We start from the raw sequence: 25621 nt of genomic DNA on the forward strand, positions 1-25621 counted from the left end.
AGCCAATTTATCAGTTACTCAGCAATCAGAGAAGCACACACAACTCACGTAACGAAATTGATGATAATTTTGAAATCAGTGTCGCAGTTGAAGGTGAGCAGTTGTTAAGAGAAGTTCATTATCAGTAGTGGCCAGCATGGTGGAGATAGATATCAGAATACTAGTGATAGTCACCGTAATAGCAATAGCGGCATACAAATGGTTGACCAAAAACAACAACTATTTTCATGAAAAACCAATCCCGTCGATGGCAGCAAAGCCTTTGCTCGGAAGTACCGGTTCGCTGGTGTTGAGAAAATACTCGCTAAGCGAGTTTATCAATCAGATCTACAACAAGTTCCCCAATGTGAAGTAATTTTTCTAATAACATTGTTTTTTTGGGTAATTTTCTAATATCAAAATCAATTCGCAGAGTATTTGGCTTATTCGATGCGATGACACCAGTTTTCATAATTCGTGATCCGGAGCTAATCAAGAAAATCACTGTCAAGGACTTCGACCATTTCATTGATCACCGACCTACATTCGGAGATAGTAATGCCGACAATCCCCACCTACTCTTCAGCAAAGGCCTATTTGCTTTAAATGGGGAAAAGTGGAAGGACATGCGTACTACTTTGAGCCCAGCATTTACTGGTAGCAAAATGCGGCAAATGTTCGAGCTGATTATTGAATGCTGCGAAAATGTTACAAATTACCATTTGATGAAACCTCAAAATTCACTGGAAGTAGCATTGGGCAATCTTTTTACCCGACTAGGGACAGACGTTATTGCCTCATGTGCTTTTGGATTCAAAGTAGACTCATTCGGAGAGCAAGATAATGAATTCTACAAACAAGGGCGCAAAATGATGCGATTCGACAGATTAAGTATTGCTTTGAAAATATTTGCTTTCAAATTTTTTTCAAAGACCATGAGTAGACTAGGAATAGATCTTATCGATCGAGAACAGGCTCAATATTTTCGGTCCATAATTATAAGTGCAATTAAAGAGCGACAAACAAGGGGCATTGTTCGAAATGATATGATCAATCTTTTAATTCAAGCGAAAAACGGTGTACTACGACATCAGCAGGAGAAGGAACAGAATGAAGCGTTCGCCACAGTTCAGGAATATGATGTGGGCAAATCAACAGCGGCAAACTCTATGACAGAAAACGAGATGATCGCTCAAGCGTTTGTATTCTTCTTAGCAGGATTTGAAACTGTTTCCACCACGCTAACTTTCTTGGTTCATGATCTAGTCGTGCATCAGGATATTCAGCAGAATCTGTTCAAAGAAATTTTAGAGACCAACAAAAATTTGAATGGCAAAAAACTCAATTATGATACACTACAGAAAATGCGATACATGGATATGGTCGTCTCCGAAAGTATGCGAATACGACCGGTTGCTGCTTTCTTAGATCGTCTTTGCACTAAAGACTATGAGCTGGATGATGGAGAAGGTTTGAGATTCAGCATAGAGAAGGGAACAGCCATTTGGATTCCAACCCAAGGTATCCATCTTGATCCCAAATATTACCCGGAACCCACAAAATTCAATCCTGAAAGGTTCAATGACGAAAACAAAGGCAGTATCAATCCATTTACGTATCTTCCTTTTGGTAGTGGCCCAAGAAACTGCATTGGTAATCGATTTGCCTTGGTTGAGATAAAATCGGTTATTTATCATTTGTTATTACACTTTTCATTTGAGTTGAGTCCCAAAACTCAAGTACCGTTAAAATTGCGCAAAGGATTTACCATATTGGCAGCTGAGGGTGAAGTGTATGTAAATATGATAAGGCGCCAAATGCAATGATACAGCAAGTTTAGTTGAAGATAACCAGCATGGGCCTAGGCGAGAAGTACACAGTGGGGTGACTCTATAGACTTCTATACCTATATATGCTGGCCAAGCAAAAAAATGTCTTCAAATCATGAAAAATACATGGTTTTTATATAATTTTGGGACCCTGAGTCCGAATTTGATATTATTTTTGCATGAAAATGCGTATTTTTGACGTCAGGGGAATTTTCATGTATTTTATAAATATTATATGAGAAAAATTTTACGTCGGTTTCAATTTTTTGGAAAACAAAATGCATGATGCTTGAAAGACTTCCATATGCCATAAAAAAACATAAAAGTAGTATTCAGTTATTGAGAAAATAAAAAAATATCAATTGAAAAATATGCTTTGTGATGAAAATTACTTATGACTTGTTTTTTTTTTTTTTTTCAAAGTGACTATATTACATTGCTTCTTTTTATCTCATTCTTCTTTTTATTTACTTCCACACAACACACAACAACTGCAACTTAATCCTGGCAATAAAGTTTTTCTTCCCTACCTCCTCCTAGGTTTGTGTTTATACAGAAAGAAAGGCGCATGGTGTAGTCTCATCCCTATCAACCGATCGACCGGTGAAGGAGGGTTTTTTGCCGCTCGAAGAAATGAACAGATTTTCCCCTTTCCGCTTTCAGCGAATATTGTTGATGGTTTCGCCAGCGTTTCTAGACACAATTCATTGTGATGTGTTTTGAACATAGAGAAAAGTTTTATTCTATATTCAACATTTTTGGTAAAATCAGCTAAAGTAAATTTGTAGAAATATATTTCTGTCGAGATTATTTCATGCACAGCAATATAAATATGTCTATTACACCATTAAAGCTAAAGTTGATTAAGTTAAAACAAAAAACTAACGATTTTTCATTTTCATATGTGTATCATCCGCAGTACATTTGACTTAAAAGTAACATAAATACTGACTAAGCCAGCATCCACTCTACGAAATATACAAAAAGGTGCAGAAATAGAAGGACTATCATAAAACTGCCCTAAACACCTAGTTATCACTAAAGCTTTAGTCATTTTTTCCTGTTGTGTGTGTGTTTACAATTCATCTTCCACTGACCGGCAGAGCTTTTATGGAAAAAAAACTAATCTGCATCCATTTTTATTTGAAGCTGATATATATTTTAATTTTTAATATATTACATTATAAAAGATATTTAGTCATTTTTTCCTGTTATTTATAAAATTATTTGCGCTTTGTTTAGACTGCGGTAAAGTTTTTCTGACCGGCAGTGTACTTCCTCGTCAAACTGCCGTTAGAGGAATCAACCACGGCAAAATCAAAGCAAAAGCCGTATCCGGGTTTCCTTTTCCGGTACACAATTGCCTGCTAGAATTCGTTTTCCATCATGCGAAATTGTAATTTTCCTTCCAACTGACCTGGTTTGGCGCTTATTTTTGGTGCTATGAAAACCATTACCAACTTCGGTTCGTTCCAGCGGAGCTCAACAAAACAGTGCAGCGACGGGAGGTTGGGCTTCCGACGTTGTAAAGATTGTGCGTGTCTGTTGATGGATTATATATACGACTAGTGGATTACCGAGGAATCCCAGTAGCATGTTTGCTTACTATAGAATCGTTTTTCGTTTTGTTTTCGTATGCCTTGAAATGTTACTATAATCGTAGAATGCGTAGTAATTAATATTAGTAATTAGGTAGTTCTAGAAAAAATAGATGATAAAAATATTATTTTCCACTTAAACTCGATGCTCACTATCTCTCGTGTTTATAAATTGAATTTCACATCGCAATCATTCCACCTCTTTTGATGAGACTGCATCGCAAAAATATAATAATAATGCATCACAAATTTGAATCAGAAATGTGGCTGACAGAGAATGAAAAGGCAACATTATTGTTATGTTTTAAAACAGATCCCCAGTTTGTTAATTTAAATTCACAAAAACTTTAAGCATTTCAAAGAAACAGAAAAAAGTGTAAAGTATATAATCAATAATACATGACTTCTATCGTCTTCACTCGAATATTTTTAATATTCAATCATGTTTTTTATATTGGTGACCCTGCTCTTTAACCCAAACAAACAACCATACAGTTATCTCTAAGCAATGTGTCTTTTTCTGTTTCATTCGTTCCGAAAGCAACTGAGCCAATTTATCAGTTACTCAGCAATCAGAGAAGCACACACAACTCACGTAACGAAATTGATGATAATTTTGAAATCAGTGTCGCAGTTGAAGGTGAGCAGTTGTTAAGAGAAGTTCATTATCAGTAGTGGCCAGCATGGTGGAGATAGATATCAGAATACTAGTGATAGTCACCGTAATAGCAATAGCGGCATACAAATGGTTGACCAAAAACAACAACTATTTTCATGAAAAACCAATCCCGTCGATGGCAGCAAAGCCTTTGCTCGGAAGTACCGGTTCGCTGGTGTTGAGAAAATACTCGCTAAGCGAGTTTATCAATCAGATCTACAACAAGTTCCCCAATGTGAAGTAATTTTTCTAATAACATTGTTTTTTTGGGTAATTTTCTAATATCAAAATCAATTCGCAGAGTATTTGGCTTATTCGATGCGATGACACCAGTTTTCATAATTCGTGATCCGGAGCTAATCAAGAAAATCACTGTCAAGGACTTCGACCATTTCATTGATCACCGACCTACATTCGGAGATAGTAATGCCGACAATCCCCACCTACTCTTCAGCAAAGGCCTATTTGCTTTAAATGGGGAAAAGTGGAAGGACATGCGTACTACTTTGAGCCCAGCATTTACTGGTAGCAAAATGCGGCAAATGTTCGAGCTGATTATTGAATGCTGCGAAAATGTTACAAATTACCATTTGATGAAACCTCAAAATTCACTGGAAGTAGCATTGGGCAATCTTTTTACCCGACTAGGGACAGACGTTATTGCCTCATGTGCTTTTGGATTCAAAGTAGACTCATTCGGAGAGCAAGATAATGAATTCTACAAACAAGGGCGCAAAATGATGCGATTCGACAGATTAAGTATTGCTTTGAAAATATTTGCTTTCAAATTTTTTTCAAAGACCATGAGTAGACTAGGAATAGATCTTATCGATCGAGAACAGGCTCAATATTTTCGGTCCATAATTATAAGTGCAATTAAAGAGCGACAAACAAGGGGCATTGTTCGAAATGATATGATCAATCTTTTAATTCAAGCGAAAAACGGTGTACTACGACATCAGCAGGAGAAGGAACAGAATGAAGCGTTCGCCACAGTTCAGGAATATGATGTGGGCAAATCAACAGCGGCAAACTCTATGACAGAAAACGAGATGATCGCTCAAGCGTTTGTATTCTTCTTAGCAGGATTTGAAACTGTTTCCACCACGCTAACTTTCTTGGTTCATGATCTAGTCGTGCATCAGGATATTCAGCAGAATCTGTTCAAAGAAATTTTAGAGACCAACAAAAATTTGAATGGCAAAAAACTCAATTATGATACACTACAGAAAATGCGATACATGGATATGGTCGTCTCCGAAAGTATGCGAATACGACCGGCTGCTGCTTTCTTAGATCGTCTTTGCACTAAAGACTATGAGCTGGATGATGGAGAAGGTTTGAGATTCAGCATAGAGAAGGGAACAGCCATTTGGATTCCAACCCAAGGTATCCATCTTGATCCCAAATATTACCCGGAACCCACAAAATTCAATCCTGAAAGGTTCAATGACGAAAACAAAGGCAGTATCAATCCATTTACGTATCTTCCTTTTGGTAGTGGCCCAAGAAACTGCATTGGTAATCGATTTGCCTTGGTTGAGATAAAATCGGTTATTTATCATTTGTTATTACACTTTTCATTTGAGTTGAGTCCCAAAACTCAAGTACCGTTAAAATTGCGCAAAGGATTTACCATATTGGCAGCTGAGGGTGAAGTGTATGTAAATATGATAAGGCGCCAAATGCAATGATACAGCAAGTTTAGTTGAAGATAACCAGCATGGGCCTAGGCGAGAAGTACACAGTGGGGTGACTCTATAGACTTCTATACCTATATATGCTGGCCAAGCAAAAAAATGTCTTCAAATCATGAAAAATACATGGTTTTTATATAATTTTGGGACCCTGAGTCCGAATTTGATATTATTTTTGCATGAAAATGCGTATTTTTGACGTCAGGGGAATTTTCATGTATTTTATAAATATTATATGAGAAAAATTTTACGTCGGTTTCAATTTTTTGGAAAACAAAATGCATGATGCTTGAAAGACTTCCATATGCCATAAAAAAACATAAAAGTAGTATTCAGTTATTGAGAAAATAAAAAAATATCAATTGAAAAATATGCTTTGTGATGAAAATTACTTATGACTTGTTTTTTTTTTTTTTTCAAAGTGACTATATTACATTGCTTCTTTTTATCTCATTCTTCTTTTTATTTACTTCATCTTCATATTTGTGTTCATTTTTAATACATTTTTAATGTCTTCAAGGAGAGTTTTCAAAATGCAGTTTCTAACGTCAAAATAATAATTCATTATTTACTCTGTAAAAATTGGCAGGCGATTTATTATGTCATGGTTTGTGTTTATACGATTGTTTTACATGTGACTGGCATGATACAAACTCAAAACATGATTTTGGCACTCAGGGCTGGTGATCCAAAACATTAACAATGATACTGCGCCAAATATCGGAATATTGATAGCCAATAGTGAGAGCCAATAGTGCCAAACCCTGCCGTCTAAACTTTAAACGTTTATGCAAAAAATACGTTTTTTTTTTATTCGGCCTATTTTTTTTTGAGTATTACAATGAGATTATACATCATCCAATGATGAGAATTTATTCTCCACTATTTTACAGGCAACTTTTCCTTAGACGTCATCAAGATTCAAGTTACCCTCGAGGCTCCAGCAAATTTCACAGCATTGCGTTTTTTACAAGAAAACGCTAAAAAACGCTAGCTCAGTACCCTTTGAAAAATCATAGAAAATTCAAATTTTATCGTAATGCTCTAAAAATTTAGATTCTGATACTTCAATAGTATACAACTATAGGAAAATTATAATGAAATGAAATTCGCATTTTCAATTTTGGGCCGATGGCCAGCGATTCTCCACTGTGAAGTGGTGTACACACTTATTTCATTTCGGCAAACTTTCCTACAGCGGATCGAACTCAGCGGCTTGTTTTGCAAATGTCAGTGACATACTTTGAGAAACATTCAGCAAACATATCGATCTACCGTAAACTAACAAGTATTGAAATTTCGTTAACCGAAGTTCTGAAAATTCTGTCGAAAACTTGTAAATTATTTTACTGAATTTTTAGCTATTGAATTTTCCACAATTAAATAAAAGCGATACAATGGAAGAAATAATACAACATAACAAATTATTTTACAATCATCAGAGCAATACAAAAACATTTTGGAGTGATGTTTTTCGTGTCTCCGAGTGATTCCTTTAAATACCCGAGAGTTTTCCTATCTTCTCTATGGAACAAACAAACTACAACTAAATTCAATCGAACTACTCATAACTGAGAATATTTCAAAAATTCTGAATATGGTTAACCACTCAATTTGAAAACAACTAAGGAATTATGTCATGTTTTGTACACATGTTTTGGGGGCATCCATAAGATTTATCACGCGTATAGGGAGAGATAAGGATATGAAGTTGTGTTATGTCAATGTTGAATGTTGAAAAATAAAATAGAAAAATGTTACCCACTTTTTATTTACAGCTTCTTGATTTATGATCGAACTACAACTCAACAGACGCGCATAAAATTATAATTCATAAGATTTGTATACTACCGTCCTACATCACAACTATACGTAAAACGGCAGTAAGGTTCACAACTATAAGTAAAACGGTAGTTAAGTTCTTCACTCAATAATACTTCGAAGGGCAGACTTTAAGCTATTGGCAAATTATATTTCACATCGTAGATAATTTTAACTGAAAACGGAGTACACAATCTGGCATAAACAACAGCAACAAAAAATATCTGAAACACTAAGACATCAGCAGGAAGTCCTGATGCTCCCAATCTGACAGGTGGATGTTTGGAATTATTTGGATATGAGAGCAGCTCACTTGAATCACTTGAAGTATATTCAATCATATAAATTGGAGATCATCTCCAGAATTCAAGGATCGGTGATAAATAAACCATATATTCTCTTCTTTCTTTGTTAATTTTTTTAAAGAATTTATATAATTGAGTTGATAAATTAGTATTTTTTGACGTAGAATTACGCCTTACGGTATCAAAGAAGTGCAAATTGGAAAACTGAAAACATGTAGAGCGTCACGAAAATTGTTCTCTATTAAATGCTTACAACTTAGTCAGTTTTCAATGGATCTCCTTCATTCTCACTGTGATTTTTTTTCTTCATCATGACGTTGACTATTGTACTATTGAATAATACAGAACCTTGCTATTTCGACCAATCAGAGCTTAAAACTAGTCCAAAACAAGGCGAAACTCTTAATGTCAGTCTAAATCAAACTAAACTACCAACCACTACCTTTCTTCCCCAGCACAGACAACACTAACGTATGCAAATGATTTGATTTCGTAAACGATTTGTTGTTGTTGTAGTTTTGCTCGCTAGAGTGCCCAATGATTTCGGTGCCCCCCACTGAAAGTATAACTCTCAGTAGTCACGTATAAAAGCTGGCATGCACAAATTTATTCTTCATAGTTCATCCGATCACTGTTGCAAGAGGATGATTTACTGGAAAGTAGATCGAGCAGCAGCAAGCAGAGCTGAGGCAAGTCACAGCACAGCATGCGGCAATTGCAAATATATTTGCAACAGCCGCTCATTCGATTGCAGCCATTCATAGCAGGATGACCAGCAGAGGAAATCGACGGACTGCACTGATGATTTAAAGCACAGCGCTAGATTTTGGATCCCCCGTATGTGTGGGAAGCACCGTCATACATACATGTCTATAGCGATACTGAACATATCCGGATATGTTGATTATTCGGTTCGGATCTGGCGTGTTCTCTTTCAACCTTTTGGGCAATACAAAAAGGGAGTCGTGTGTGTGCTGGTAGCGTGTGTTCGCTTGCAACATGTATTTTTGCTTGCTTGCAGTGGGTGAAGTAATAAGTGTGCAATGAAAGAACTAGAATCATTCATCGGCAATGACGACAAAATAAACAAATTTGCCGGTGTCACTATTATGACACAACAATGCTACTTATTTATATATTTATAACCAACAGTCATATACTATCCAAATGGTAACTAGACCACTACACTAAACATTAATACATCAATTGTCTAAACATAACCATAGCAAATTTAGAACGAAGTTCTTGAATCGACAGATGAAAATCAAACATGGACAAAACTTTCATGAGCGCTCGTTGAAGGCCAATGATTGCACTATTGGAGCTGTAGTTGGTACGACGAAGAGGTAGATGTATTGCAGGTACTCTCCGCAGAGTTCTGGACGGAGCATTTATATTGATCTGGCTAAGAATGTCCGGACAATCAGTCGTAGTCGAAAAGCTTCAAATGCATTTTTCGAGTGAAAGTTATAACCGAGCATTTGGAGGGCATTTTCAAAGACTTCGAATTTATGCAATTAGAGTAGATATTATTGTGCTGCCACTTGCCAAACCATTGCTAATAGTGATAAAACGAAATATTTTTCAAACTATGTTCTTTTCAAAACAGAATTTAGTCCCACCTACACTGTTATAGGGGAACTGCTATATTATTCATCTTAGCCCATATATTCATCTCATTCAACATGAAAACACAATTGAAAACAGGAAAAACCGCATTTTTTCTAACTAAACCAATCTACTAATCCATGGAATGGATTCTTCTTAGTTCACTTTAGAATTTTCATAAAGTATAATCTTCTAAAACTCACTTGAAAGCTCTAAATTTGATATTATAGTCTGGCATCTGCACTCGAAAACTAATTTAATTTAATCACCTACTTCAGAAAACAAAATCCGCGCATTGTTCTATACGGCTACAACGAAACTCGTTCAACAGCCAACCAAAGTTTTTTTCATCACTGGCGGACCACTTTATTTTGATCACTAAACAAAACCACTCACTACACTAAGAAAACTTTAATCTTTGAAATGTTCACCTCAAATTTTCTAAAACAAGCTTGAATTAGCAGAAATATATATGATGAATTTCTACAATTCCTAAATTTCAACTGTATATACATATTTTCATCTGTTTTCACTGCGTTGAAGAAAATCAAAAGTTGCCAAATCAGTTTCTGTTAATACGAAAAAATCATTCTGAAAATGTTGAATTATTCCGACATAATTGACATAAATCGTCAGCACTGCAGTGGTTACCTAGATTACCAATTTTGCACGTAAACAACTACAGCGGATATCTAGGTAACCAACTGCGACGGGCTGCGGCTTCGTTCATTCATGATAATATGATTCATTCATGATAAACAGTGTGATGAATATGGGGGCGTCGTGAGATAAATAATTGAACTGTGGTTCAAGTTTTGAGATGGATATGGAAGCGTTGTGAAAAATGGTTTGTTTTACTAAATTCAGGATAAATCTACCTAATTTTACTAAAAATACAATGCTGAACAATTCCATAAGAGCACGTAAGCATATTTAGTTTATTTGTTCAATGATTTCGTGAACAATTGGTGTTTAATCCGTGCATTCTTCGTGAATATCAACTTAATGAATGAATAATGGAGCAGTTACCCTACAACTTCAATGATTTCAGGGCGCTAAGAAATGCAGTTGATGTTGTTACAAATTACCATTTGCATATAAAGCGGAATGATTCTAGTTTTATTGTTATTTGTGGCAGCATTTCTTCTAACCCAATTATCCAACCCCCTACTCGAGTTGTGTCGTTGCATGGAACTAGCAATTTAATCTGTGTTCCATGTTACTGAATGAACCTTATTTTAAATAATTTAAACCAGCCCGATAATAAAATTATGATCGTATTTAGTGGGTTCTATTTCAAGGAGTTTTAGCACCACTTTTCAATCGCTCGTAATAAATGTAGAACTGCGGTCATAAATTTCATAATTTTCAAGGTAAGAAAATTCATTGCTTCAAAAGTGTGCTTGTGACCTAGAGAAGGCCGATTGAAACTTTTACTTGTCTGTTGAAAAGAAACAATTTACTTCGAGCTACTGTATTTCGTAACAGCTTTAGTTTAGCTTTAGTTTCAAATCCAGCGTGCTTGGCTAGCTCTCCTAGCAACAGTAAACGTAAGGTAATCTGAACTTGGCTGCTTTACAGCTTATTTCTGACATTGACGGTTATACAGTTGACGAAAAATTAATGTACTTCAAGCTAAACCTACCTACGAACAGTGTGCAATGCATTCCGTCCCTTTTTCACATTGCTTCATTCCAACACCTACGGCACCTGTTTTTTGCGTTGGTTCTCTCCGTAGGTATTCAAGCCAATCACACGGAGTGTTTATCATTCAGGTAGCAGTCACATCGTTATTCCGTTCGATCGAATTTGCAAATTACAATATCTGGTCGTAACAAAGGTGACAAAGTCAAGGGAATGATAAAGTCCCGTTCATGTAATGCTAGGCTCCAATTTCCAGTAGGTCGAATTCATAGTCTTCTATCTAACGGAAATTATGCGCGTTGGTGCTGGAGTACCTATCAATCTGGCGGCTGTAATGGAATATCTTGGCGGAGTTGGCAATCCGCAATGACGATTATTTGAACAAGCTTCTACCCGGCATCACTATTGTAAAAATGAGTTACTGACTCTATCAGGGTCCTCCCAAGCCGAGATTCGAACATACGACGACTGATATATTAGGCCAGCATCGTACCTCGAGAACCAGCTGGGCGGGTGCTCCGCACCAACAAATTGATTATCCGCAATCAAGTGTAATCCCAAACCTATTGTAAGAAGTAGGGGATAACCGTATAGAACGCATATTTCAATTTATTTCACTAACTTTCATCAAATTTTACCTGAAACGGATCAAAATTAATTTTGGGTAGAATACACTAGCGCTGCAGAAGATACACTAGAAAGCACTGAATAAATCTGAATAAATCTGAATAGAATCTTTTGCAAAAAATAGTATTGAAAAGAATCAGTAAAAATTTTCTTGCTGATTATCAGCATTCAGAATTCTGTTTGCCGAGAATCAGCAAATTATTGGTAATTGCTGAATTTCTGACAACTCAATTCGTCAAACTGTCATAACAACCGCCACTTTGTGCGTGAAAAGTTAACAAAACTACAGAGAAATAAAAAGAACCTTATAAGCGTTTTCAATTTGGCTTACTACTCCGAAAACGGATCAAGAACTGATAATTCAAATGATGATTGTGTATAAATGAACAACACACATACTAAATTCACTCTTTTAACGTGAAGCGGGAACTCAAGCATAGAAGGACAGATGGCTTCCTCCTTCATACTACCGAAATTTCGGGAATGCCTTATAGAATACAATTATTTTTTCAACTAATCTGCAATTACTTATTCTGAAACTGTTAAACCAGTGTAAGAGCAGTTTCAACATTTGGTTTCACCGTAAAACCATTAAAACATTTCAATCTTTTTTCTCTTGTTGTTATATATATTTTCGTGCCGGTAGCGACTAAAACATGTTCCACAAATACCGGCACGTAAGAGTGGCGTAACCACTCAAACTAAGTATACTTTTCTCGTTACACTAACAAACAGCGCGATCGTAACTATTTTTCGCGAAAAATCGGCCAAAATGGGCTGCAACTTGTTTCTCAAATGTAGCGCCTCGCAAAACTCCGGTTTTGCTTTTTCTAGTTTCAAGTCAACTGCGTGTGTCAAATTTTGCGACCGTGTTGTCAGCACTTGACAGCAGCATATAGGGTAAATGCCCCAATAGTGGAGGAGCTAAGCACGAGTTATGCATGTTTAGCCATGTTTTCGATAAGAAAAACGAGTGTAGCTAGTACGTTTTACTATTTTCTGTCGAAATGGGTTCTACTTGATAATTTTGCACCGTTAAGATAACTTTAAACTGCCTTTGAGGCTTGAAATTAACAAAAATATGTTGCACGCTTTTGTTTCATTAGTTGCGGTAGTGTTCCTATGGCTGCGAATGGGTGTTCCTATAGTTACGTTACGGCATATAAATCTTTCGTGTAAGCTTTTTTTATTAAATAATTTTTTTTTATTAAATTAAATAATAAAGAATTTTTTTATTAAATCGATAGATTATTGCAAAATCAGCATTAGGACTACCATTAAGATTGAGTTTGCATTTTTCTCGAATAGGATAAACTAACGAGACGTACGTAGGCTTACTATGACAACGCAAAGCGCGTCGTGTGTCGTTTTTGTGTTCCTGTTTTTTTTTTCTATCGCGATGGACTAGGGGTGAAAACATGTGCGCTGAAACTCGTCGCATTCGTAATGGAAAACCGGAATTCCCAGTGGGGTGCTCTATGCAATTCCGCACTTGTCGATGGGAAAAAGAAAATGAGACTTGCGATACAGACTTCCAACCCTGTTGAAGGACGATAAAAGTGCCTCATGTGATAGGTATAGAAGAGAGAGAAGTGCTGTATGTTGTACAGTGGTCCGTTTTTTTTAAATAGGACAATATGGCTCATAGTATACTATTTAGTTTTTTTTTTTGCTTATAAACTGTCGACAGAAAAACTCAGTACTAAAAATTAAATTCGAAATAAAATATCACGCCTCAATTACTTGGAATGTCGAATTTATAAGAACCTTTGTGGCATATTGGATCACCGTGCGTCAAAACTCGTTCTTTTTTCTATAGCATACCGCTATCATCACGCTTAAACGATTGAAATTGTCGAATAAAACAAGTGGTATTTTTGACAACATATGTTGCCTTGATTATTGGGCAATAAATAATACGGTAGCATATACCTGATGAGTTACTGATTTCACTATGAAAAAGTGAACTCGAAAAAAACCTTCACGCATAGCGCTCTTTGAAGAGCTTCTTCAATTTTGTATGTTCAGTTCCGATTTGAACTAAACACTGATTCCACTGCAGTCAGATAGCTATCTTCATTGTCCTTTTTCCTTTTAGTTGTGCTTTTGCAAACCCTCTAAGAAAATTTGATATTTTGAATTCTCTTTTCTTTACCTTTCACCCCCTTCCAATCTGTTAGCCTATCTGGGTCCCGCTCGGACCGGATTTGTCCGCTGGCAACGATACAAGGAAAAATTATAGGAAAAATAAATTATGTAAATTATGAACAGAGCTAGTATTTAGAATTGGTACAGGACGTTTGCCATGAAGACGCCGTCGGTTACGTTGCGAGCAAATGGCGTAAAAGTAAAATATGGGTTCTTCTACTTCATTTCCGACAATGATTTTGCAGGTGCCCGAACGGGGAGGAAATCCGCAAAGGAGGGTTGTACCTAGCCTGATCTGAATTTGATGCCAAAAAAGGTAGTTTAGATCTGTTTTTAAGCCTTTTATTTACGGTCGATGTTGTTCAAGCTAAAGAGAAGATAAACATTTCAATTTCTTTTATCTAATTTTTTTCACCTCACCGAGAAAACGCTTTAATTTTAATAGTTAGTATTTCAATAAGACTGCATACCGCAGTGTAACTATGTGTCACTGAATTTTCCCGGTAACAACGACGAACAAATTTCTCTGTGTGTGAAAGTTTTTATTCAATAAATATTTTTGAAGTAGGACTGCGTCTTTTTTTTTCTATGCTGGTGATCACATTCTGTAAAAGTGAAAATTAAACCGAGCAAATGATATGTTGATTTTCAAATGGTAATAACTATAAAACTACATGATGGATTGCAACGATCAATAAGTCGTTGGATAGATTAAATGTTTGACAATTTTGTGATCATTAGTTACCATTATCACTTCATTGCTAATGGGTGAAAATTACTGAAAGGTTTCAAGGCCGACTTTTCTCTAACAATACACCATAACGTGACTATCACAGACAACGACACCAACTGTCTAGTTTGATATGGTCATTGTTAATGTCGAAAAAAGTGACAGATTTTTCCCGTTCCAACAGGTCAATTACCGTTTGCTTCTATGAACCCAGCCTAATTATTGAGTCTCTGAAAAAATGTTGGTGGCTTGGGGCACTAAAAATCGCAGGAATGGTTGAAAAGCTATAATGTTTCATTTTTTTTTTTTCAGTTTGAGCTATAAGGTCATACCTGTGTTGACCAGTGCAGTTTTGAAGATAAAAAATTCTTATAAGTTTCCTCCTTGAAGTTTCATCGGTACATTGATTAAACAATATATTTTTGTTTGTAACAATTCTACTACGAATGTACGATGTTATCGTCAAATACACTGTACTGAAGCAATTTGTATGATTCTGTTGTGCAAACATGCAACCACTATACTTTCATTCTTTAACCGATAGGCTGCTTTCGTCGACACGAAAAATGTCCTTACCACCTATGGAACAGTGCAGTACTCTAAAAGAATTAACGCCCGCAATTTATCACGTGACCGTTTATGACAACTTAATAAAAGAATTTGCACACCGCTTCGCCATCGAAGTTTGGCTCAAGTGCTGCACGCTCAACTCAACTAACCTTCATTGTGGTTATACCATTAAGAATATTGCACAATTTTTCGTGCTCAAACAACGGGCGAATGCGATTAAGCGATAGTTATTCTGAAATGGAAATTCCTGCCGGTCAGCAAAACACACAAAGTCCATTTACCGAGAACAAACAAATTCATAATTGCGGAATGGAATGCACAGTTTGCTCCCAGAAGCTAGTAACTTCTGTACGTCCGTCCGTCTATAGAAGATGGGCCTGGCATATTGATTTTGGTCAGTCGACGTCTGTGTACCGAGAATCGTTCTGCATCGTCGATTTCTCGCCAGCACCTTCCTTTATGGAAGTTTCTGCTCGCCGTGGGATTTTCGATTTTAATTGACCAATTCGCTCGTTCCCATGCCCTTGTTTGAACACTGCAAACTCAGCTAAGACCCCTTAGAAGGAAACCGCGTAACAGTTAACAAAGAAACAATCGCGCCCATCCACGAATGCAGTCCGTAGGGTTTTTGGGATGTTAGTGTTAAAGGAAAAAATGTAGCACTCTGGTATTTTCAACGGCAAACAAATATTTGGTATCAATATAAAAATAACGACAAGATTGTCCGAATATCACTGAGATGGTTGAGAACAGATTAAAAATAAAAATGTCGATGTAGAGCGAAAAGTGATCGTTGTCCTGCTTTGGAATAATATGGTAGTTAACCAAAACAAGGTTAAACTCTGAAAAAATGTAGACATAGAAACCCTCAGGTTGTAAATAGAATGCTAATCTTTTGTTCCAATAGTAGGTATCTAAAACGCGATCTCTGCAGTTGATTTTCCTGCATAAATATTTATGCTTCTTCGTCATCATTGTGTACTGAGGCAAGAACTCATCCATAACGAATTCCGCTTTTTGTGCCCACCGCTCTTCACCATTGCAATGTACATCACTTGAAAAACGGGTTTCGAGTAGAACGTTAACGAATAACCTTTCTTCGCCTCTTTTTACCTCTTCTATTTCATCAAATGCTCGCTTCTTTTGCGCTTGGAAGTGAAGTTAGTTACAATACTGACATTACGAACCGTCGAAACTAAAAAACTCGAGTTAATTTAAAAATTTCAAAATTAATTTTTGAAGATGTATTGGAAAATCACATGACATGTTAAGTGGATTTAGCTTATTCTCGCCCTTTTTCTGTTCAGTTCTAAACGCCCGCGAGTACCAGCAGATGGAGAAAAAATCGCCATTAACGGTCATAAGCACTGCCATTTGAGGCAATCCCTTCTGATATGGATAACTTTGCTGAGAGATTGCCTCTGATTGTGATGAACCAAAAGGTATACCTAGTTTTAGTATTGTCCTACAATTATGACACTTATTCAATTATCATATGTTTCTGCTCAGACAGCATCTCTACATTACATTCAGCTAATAGTACGCTATAAAATAAGTGAAGTATCTTTTAAAAATTGGGCAAGATAAATTCTTCTTACAAATCGCTTTGTACAAGAATTTGTTAAATTATGCTATTTTTGAGTTTTTTGTAGTTTTCTAATTGGTAAATTGTAATCCAAAAGTATGAAAATTGGCCCAAAACACCTTGAAACGCATTTCACTGAATGGAATCATTTGTTTTTACCAGGGGCCTATAAACGTCAACATTTTGCCTACCAATCATAAACTCATTACGGCGGTAATATTTCATTTCAAATGCTTACAAAAGTTATCTTATTCATTGAAAGTGCACATTGTACTGAAAACAAATGTTGAGCTTCTGTTTTTTTCCATCTAAAACGACATTTACTCGAGAATAAGTCTACCGACAAAATGAGACGTTTACTCTATTACACTTGTTTTAGGGCAAACCAACCAAAAAGTGGGTACCAGAAACGCTGGTACCAAAATCAATGAGTGGTAGATGGAAAATGTATGGAGTTTGACAGCCACAAGAGCCCCCTGGTTTTTACCTTTGTGATCATCCGGACATCCGACATTTCATGTGTCAAAGTCATACCGCGTTGCCAGATTTGTTTTCTCATGTGTTTCGATTAGCCCCACATTCTAACAATCTCTAGTGACACATTTGATTAGCATAGTGCCTAGAGGACAATTGGAAGCCTGTAACATTCTGACTACTTTATTCGCTTCCTAGCACATCTTCCAAAAGTTGTTGGTAATGAATGAAGCTCAATCAAGTTGGTAAGCATCCATCTGTCTTCATAAGTCCACAATCACTAGATTTCATACTTTTTAACAAATAACTTTGAAACAGTAAACCATTTTGACACCGTTTAGATCCGTACTGCTGAATGAACGTGGAATTATTTTTATTTCGTGATTTGTATAATTTTCTTTTGAATAAATAAATAAATATTCATTGCTATCGGATGGTACAGAGAAGGTTCTACAGCTTCGCGTTAAGAATCGGGGAGAGTCTTCCGGTATAAGGGGGAGAAGAAAACAGACTTAGACTGCAAACGGGAAGAAACAGTTGGGGCCGAGACAGCACGTGAACGGAATAAATAGCATAAGTACCAACACCTTACTTGTGCATTCATTCAACACTCAGTCGTCACTTTGTCCCTGCGAACCGGCAACGAGCATAGAAAATTCGTCCGAACACAACATATATAGGCAGGCGGCGAGCGCCATTGGATTATCGATTTTTAGCCAACGATATCACGCCGAAGAAGCGGCATAACATGTGAGGTACTTTTACGGATGATGGCCACTACCGCAAACGATTTCATGCCACTTTACACACACTCGGCGTATACTGCTTCCGTCTCTGGATCTGCAGCTTTGTTTATATATGGTTATATTCATGTATATACTTCAAATTTCATTCTACCACCAATTTTCGTTACTGATCTACCGCTCGTTGTTGACTTTTCATATATGCAGGGTCTTTTTTTTCTGTCTAATTTATGGTGGAGCCATATAAATATTATGCAGCTTGGTTTACATATATTCCGTTCGCTTGTTTGGGCAGTACCACTATAAATCATCCTAACTTCACCGAAATAGTTGAGTGGCATCTTTAAAGTACCGATTTTCGTCACAGTATATTTTAGCACATTTTAGATGCATTCAACATTATGACAACTGTATGTAAAAATTTTAAATATATTTTTAACGCCAAACATGTAGCATTTGTTTTTCACAGTGTATATTTTTTTCCAAGGCAGCATCCATTCCTTGCAATTCATTCTTAGAAAAAATTTCCTCTACAACCAAAGATTTCTAAGCAACAATACCTAGAATGCTTTGAAATGAAAGCCTATGTTGAAATGTATTCGCTCTATTAGAAAATTTCTCTTGAGACTAAAAAAATTGCTCAATTTGCTGAGTCAGATACGTGTGATAGGTGTCATTCAAATGAAAATTGGTCGATACTGAACGATAGGTCCTTAGTAGGGTTTTGCTCATTACATAACATATTATCATAGCAAATACCGGTACTTTATGTAATTTAATATTGAAATTCTTTCAGTGTAGTCGTTTTCCGGACTTTTCAAGAAAATATTTCACTTAATTTTTTTGTTTTCGAAAATTGAATTCTATTTTCAAAATTTTAAGAATCCAGGTGATACAGCACAAAAAAAATGAAAAAAAGACGAATGTTAAGTAAATAATGAAGTGAATAATATCTTTTCAAGATGAAACTACACTATATACGAGCATTTCTGATTCAAATGTAGTCAATAAGCTATATTTCAATTGGCTCCGTAAAACATTAATTTGTATTGTGCCGTGTCAAAAAAATGTTGTGTGAACAAAAAAATGCTATATTCACATAAAACACATAAATTTTACAAATGTTCTTCCGAAAAATTCGGAAACAATTTTTGATCCATCTTGCGATCTTGTTTTAAAATTTTCTAAATAACATGGTTAAATTTAAAAAATAAATCACAATTTTTCACGAATTATTTCACCTAGCGGTGAAAACTACCGAAAAAAATTGTTAACAAATTTTTAGGCAACCGGAGCTTTGACGGAAAAGCCTCCTAATTACCTGATGAGCTTGATTGCCGATCAAATTTACGGTTGTGACCAATCTGCCTTCCCAGGAAACATTAACTCATTCGGAAGAAAAGAACGCTCCGGGGATTAGATGGACAAAAATCGAATTACTTTTATGCCATCCATGTTCGAACGATTCGGTGCTTATAAATCGCCATTATTGTTTGTTAGAAGATAACGAATAAAAATGGTCTAAGACTAATCGACTTCGCCCCCTCCAAGAGCATGGCCATACGTAGCACCTTCTTCCAGCATAGCCTCCAACATCGGTACACCTGGAGATCACCTAAAAACACGTCGGAGCGCTAACATCGACCCGGTCAACTGCCTTGTGATGGTGATGATACACCAAAACTATTCGTTGTGATCAACAGACGGTACCGTAGCCCGCCAAGGTGTAACCTCGCGCGGCTGAAGCAACCCTAAGTCGTCGAAAACTACGCGCTTTCTCTCGAAGCTGCCCTGACAGAAGAAGACGAGCTGGAAAAAGACCCTCTAGAGGTCTGCTGGAATACCGTCAAGTCAGCCATCAGCAGTGTAACGGAGAGCTTCCAAAGAAGTACGGAGTCAACGTAACGGATGGTTTAACAAGGAATCAGAACGTATGACCCCTCAGAACGTGGAGCGGTACAAACAACAACGGAGACAGCAAACCCAACTCTTCCAGGGAAAAAAGTGCCGCCAGAAGGAGAAGCGGTGCGAAGTTCTATCAGAAATTCAACGCATCCCGCAAAGCCTTTGTTTCGCGAGCCGAAATGTGCAGGGATAAGGATTGTAGTATCTTGACAAATGGTCGTGAGGTAATCGAAAGGTGGAAACAACACATCGATGAACATCTGAATGGCTTACAGACAGGAGACCAAAACATCGGTGCAGCAAGCGACGGAGATGTACCACCTCCATCGATAGGTGAAGTGAATGTTACTATCCCGCGGCATAAGAACAACAAGTCAGCTGAAAAGGACGGTATCGGAGCGGAGCTTCTCAAGATGAGCCCGGACTAGTTGGCCATTTATCTGCAACGGCTGATTGTCAAAATTTGAGAAACGGAATGCCTACCGGAGGAGTGGAAAACAACAATATCACACGCTAGCCTGGAGGGCTAGTAGTGGTCTCAATCAACTAGTTTAGTTGAGAGAATTCGTTATCGATATTGTTTTTGGCGCATTTTGCATGTTGTAGGATAAGTACAACGATACACCGTGCCCCAGTGCTTAGTCGAGAAACCAGACTGCGAAGCAAAGCGGATTGGATTGAAGATAAGTACGTCTAAAACGAAGTACATGCTAGCGGCTGTGCACTACAGGACATGCCTAGGTAGTGTCGTGATAATCGACGGAGATTAGTTTGAGATAGTCGACGAGTTCGTGTACCTTGGCTTCATGGTGACTGAGAACAACGATACCAGCCGTGAGATTAGGAAACGAATTATCAATGGGAGTCGTGCTTACTGGCTCCACAAAAAATCACGGTCAAAACGTTTAAGTCCCCGCACAAAGCGCACCTTGTACAAAACGCTTATTAGATCGGTTGTGCTCTACGGGCATGAGACGTGAATGCTTGAAGAGGACCTGCGAGCGATCGGAGTTTTCGAACGAGGGATGCTAAGAACCATCTTTGGCGTTGTGCATAAGAACGGTGTATGGAAACGGAGAATGAATCATGACCTCGCGCAACTCTACGGTGAACCCAGCATCCAAAAAGTGGCCAAAGCTGGACGGGTACATTGGGCAGGGCACGTTGCGAGAACGACGTAGAACTACCCTGTAAAATTGGTTCTTATCTTGAATCCGATCGGTACGAGACAAAGAGGAGCGCAAAGAGCAAGGTGGTTAGACCAGCATCTGGCAGGTACGGGGTGCCCGCGGGATTGAGAGCGGGCAGCCATGGACCGATCAAGTTGGCGGAACTATGTTATGCAGGCCGTGTCTTAGGACGTACGGTCATTCTAGTAAGTAAGTAAGTAAGTATGCAAGTTTATTGGAGGATCAGATGCTTGGAAAATATAACGATTCCTTTGCATTACCCAGGATCTGCTAATGCCTGGCTGGATCGGCAACTTTTCAATGATTGGTCCCAAAAACAGTTTGTGCTCCAAATTCGTGAGTTTCATGCTCAGAAAAATCTCTCTCCAAAGCAGTTGTTTTGGATAACTGCAGCACACATCAGTGTGGCTATGCTATATGTTCTAACGACGAGTTTATACAAGCTTTTTTTCTACCACTGGAAGATACATAAATTGCTCACCCAGTGGACCAAGGAGCAATTCAAAACATATAACTAATCTATCGCGAAAAATTAAAAACGACAATTGTCAGAAAAAATAACACCAATAGAAACGGTACTTTGGCCTTTTCAGTCTTGGCAGGACCATTTTGCCTACCACAGTTTTAGAAGCAAAGAGGTGTGGTTCAAACAATCATCTTATCGATGAAGGTGAAATTGGTCTGGCCACACTGTTCAGTTCTCCGGAGCCCGGACCAGTCCAAAGACAACATTTTAGTATAAATTGAAGCTTTTGAGATGAAATTTTTTCAAAGATTTCACCTACTAAAATGTAAATGCCGTTTTCAAAAATAAGCTTAGGGTGAAAATGGTCTGAAACACCAGTGAAAAAGTCATGTGTACTCTAGTCGATAACATAATTTAGAATTTTCAGGCACATTTCTTTTGGGGTTGCTGTATAGTAAAGTATTTTTTAACACGGGAATATGCGCCATAAAAAAATGTGTAAAAACGCGTTGGTTGAAAAATCCTCTTACCTGAATACCTAATTAGGAACTAAGTATCGAAAAAAAAACATGGATGACAGGAATTCGACAAATATGCCTGTTAAAATATTAGTAATGTGATAATTAAATCTAACATTAGACAAAGTGTAGAATCAGTATTGGATGCCACTTTTTTATCCTCAATTTATTCAATCGAAAAACATTACATTAAAAATAGCAATAGGCATATTTGTCAATAAATCTTGTTTTGCGCAGATCTAATTCAATCCAACAGTTTCTAACACAAATAAAAAAAATAGGCTAGGTTTCCATTTAATTCTACCTCAATTAAATGGAATACCTCTTTAAATCGTCCGCATTTTGTTTTTTTAAACATTGAAAATTATATTCAGTGATCGATTAAATTGGATAGTGTCAAGCATTTAGTCGGTTGATAATTTAATAAATTGAAAAACATAATACGTTAATAAATAAGTAACTCTTTTTGTAAGAGGTAGTACTACATAGAGTAAAAAACCTTCCTGTAACTGCTTCAAACCCAATTATAATTGACATGCACGCTATCCAATCATTTCGTAATCTTCGATGCACAATTGCTCCAACATTGGACACAATATTACTCGTCGATTGCAAACCACAACCATTATTTTTTTGACCCATTTCTGTGGAACGAGATTTCAACATGCATCGATCGTTCATTGCACAGGGCCTTGCTTGCATACAGAAAACAGCTCGCTCCGTTCCGTTCCACCCAGAACAACAGCAGGAGAAAGGTATAAACACGACTAAAGAACACGGGCTTAAGATCAGGTTGGGGAAACCGGTTGTTTGTAAAAATCGCCGCCCGCCGCACGTAAACCGGTTCCAGAAGCACGCCGATGGTGGAGACGTTTATATATACCCATCATCCACACCGACGCCAAATTCTTCGTGGAATGAAAAAACAAACGTGCATTCAGCGCATCCGCAAAATATAACGTTGCCGTCATCGTTGGGTTCGACGTGCAGCGTTTCTGTCAGTATCTGACAGTTATATGATACAACGCACTAACTATCGTATGAAGAATGCAGCACAGACTAATAAAACAGGGCTATTCCGTTTTTATTCCCACCATGTTGTTAGATCTTTTTTGCAGTTATTACTATCGATTTTGGCAATATACATACCAATACAATACATAAAACATTAAACTTTTGATAATAGCTACTGGACTGGCGTACACGATTTTTCAATTAACACTACCAAAGTTAAATTTTCCCTGGTTACGTTGCCCAAAACGGAAGGGCACTTCACAATAGCAACGACGTGAGTGAATAAATACACATTTAGAGTAATCGTCTTACCTTTTGAGCTTTACACATCGCCATGATCGACTGCAGGTCGTGTGACTGATGACGGTTGTCGCCCATGCACTGGTTGCAGATTGGCAGCTTGCATCCCATACAGTACATCGTTAGCGGTTCGTTATGCTCGCCACAGATGGACTCTCGAAGCTGAGAAGCGCCACGTGGCTTCGTAAGTGTGTGCTTAGCCAATGGACCACGCGCCGGATGACACAGTTCGCGACATCCATCGCAATAACGTATTTCACACTGTTCGCAAACAACTGAGGCCACCTTCGGTGGTTCCGTTTCACACATCTGACAACGCAGGGCTTCACGTTCACAGAACCGATCGACAATGGATTCCATGGCACGATACAGCGGTAAGTTTCTGGCGCCAAGTTCGTCGAAAAATACGATTTTACGACAAACGGGACAAGCAAGGGAAAAAACTGAACCAGTGCCGGACGGTGGGAAGAGAAGACCTTGAAGATTCGGAGTACCTGCGTATGAGCCTGGACGGGATGTGCAGCAGATAACGCCAGAGTCGGCCTCACTGAGAATGCTAACTTTATCAGCCTGGTCTTGATCGGAGGATACGCTTTCAGTGGTACTAGAGCTGCCTGTACTGACGGAGGATGCCGATGATTGCGAATGTTGTTGATGCAAATGAATTGCTGGAGCGTGAGCATGGACCTGGTTGGCACTTGTCTGAATGTCCACTGCACACGCTAGGCAGAGTGCATGGTAGCACGGTAGCAACACCGGGCTCGAGAACAGTTGCTTGCAGACAGGACAGCGTAGTTCTTCCTCCATGCTAAAATCTTTTTGTAGGAGCTCTCACACAAATTCTAATCAATTCACACATTCAACTTTTTTTTCCTGGTAACTAAACCATTTAACAACTTTTCCTGTTTCACTCTACCCTCAGATCCAATTTATATGCAAATTATTTAACACTTTTACCGGTTTGGCTTTTTGTGCGCTTCTGTGCTTTACTTTTTTGCAGACCAAAAAATAATCTCAGCATCACTCGAGAAAACACTATCATCAATACTGCAACTCATGAAGAGTTTCTATCATTCGTTTTAATTCTATATTGAAAACTTTATCGATTTCCTCTTCACGTAACTTTTCACTTTTCACAAAATCTCCCGTGAAGAATTTTGCTCCTTTTTCACACCCTTACGCAGCTGCTCGTTTCATTTGAACTCAACAGATGCGCTTCACTCAATTTATTATAAATATCACCAGAGAGCCTTTTCAGCATTGGTTTCTCACTATGCCAAAATCATAAATCAGTGCGACGCCTTTTTTGCTGTTGTTCAAACAGTTTATTATCAAGGCCTCTTCCACCAAACACACTCATCAATTATTATTATCTATCCGCAATGCATCCAATTAATCCATTATTTATTTATTCATAACTTCACCGATTATACAGGCGCTGCAAGCTCAATTCCTTTCTGTCGATGATTTCTCGGCGCCTTTCTTGCATCCCACAGTGATAATTCTGATGTGTGCATTCATCCGTTTACCTCTTCCACTGCTACGATAGTATGCTTTCTAGTTATCACCCAACCCACGAATATTCTCCTAGCGCCACCCCCTGAAACCTTTCAACATCAATCTGTTTCAGACTAACAGATCGAAAAACGTTCATCGACAGAAAGATTAAAACGACCACTCGCGACTAATCCTCTCACGAAACTGAACTGCAGCGTTTCGGTTCCGATCCGCAATTGCCACCGGTGGCGTCGGATTCAAACTTCGCACGCTCATCGAAGGGTGTGTATGAAGAAAATACTCTCAACTATTGAGAGTGAGAAACTCATGGCAACATAAATGAAAAACATCGCAACAGAATAAAATATAAACAACACTGTTTCTTTTCAACTCAGGACAAAAGCTTATCGGCTCAAACTAAAATGCCAAAGAAAAATGGAAACTTACTGATATGACTGAAATTCAAGCAAACGATATGTTTTGTGATGATTCTTTGATAGTATGAAAGTGTTAATTATCTCTTTATCGATTGCACTGTGTGTGCTCATAACGACGTAAACATAAAACCCCCAAACCGGTATGGTGAAGTTCATCATGCAAAAGCATAGCTAGAGAAAACCATCGAATTACTGGCTCTCACTCTCTTTAGAGAAAAAAAAACATCGTTTTTACTCAACACTTTTCGACGTTTGGTCCTTCCTCTCTGGCTCGTAGC

The 25621-nt window shown here is 37.7% G+C and overlaps 3 protein-coding genes across 4 annotated transcripts in view; 2 read left to right on the top strand and 1 right to left on the bottom strand.

Annotated features, from left to right (window-relative positions):
* LOC129732905 (E3 ubiquitin-protein ligase TRIM9) overlaps positions 1–25128 on the bottom strand; it is a 184595-nt gene extending 159467 nt beyond the window's left edge. For both annotated transcript variants that reach the window (XM_055694319.1, XM_055694318.1), the window contains exon 1: positions 23422–25128. In XM_055694319.1, the coding sequence (XP_055550294.1) occupies positions 23422–24216 (795 nt within the window). In that variant the 5' untranslated portion in view covers positions 24217–25128. The remainder of the gene's footprint in view (positions 1–23421) is intronic.
* LOC129732907 (probable cytochrome P450 9f2) lies at positions 61–2199 on the top strand. The gene is made up of 2 exons (XM_055694322.1): positions 61–351; positions 413–2199. Exons 1-2 carry the CDS (start codon positions 137–139, stop codon positions 1803–1805), a joined length of 1608 nt encoding a protein of 535 aa, XP_055550297.1. The 5' UTR covers positions 61–136; the 3' UTR covers positions 1806–2199.
* LOC129732906 (probable cytochrome P450 9f2) lies at positions 4021–6152 on the top strand. The gene is made up of 2 exons (XM_055694320.1): positions 4021–4304; positions 4366–6152. The coding sequence occupies exons 1-2, from the start codon at positions 4090–4092 to the stop codon at positions 5756–5758; spliced, it is 1608 nt and encodes a 535-aa protein (XP_055550295.1). The 5' UTR covers positions 4021–4089; the 3' UTR covers positions 5759–6152.
* Positions 25129–25621: the final 493 nt, after the last annotated feature.

Source organism: Wyeomyia smithii, chromosome 3 (assembly GCF_029784165.1).
Source record: "Wyeomyia smithii strain HCP4-BCI-WySm-NY-G18 chromosome 3, ASM2978416v1, whole genome shotgun sequence".
In the NCBI taxonomy this organism is placed as follows: Eukaryota; Metazoa; Arthropoda; class Insecta; order Diptera; family Culicidae; genus Wyeomyia; species Wyeomyia smithii.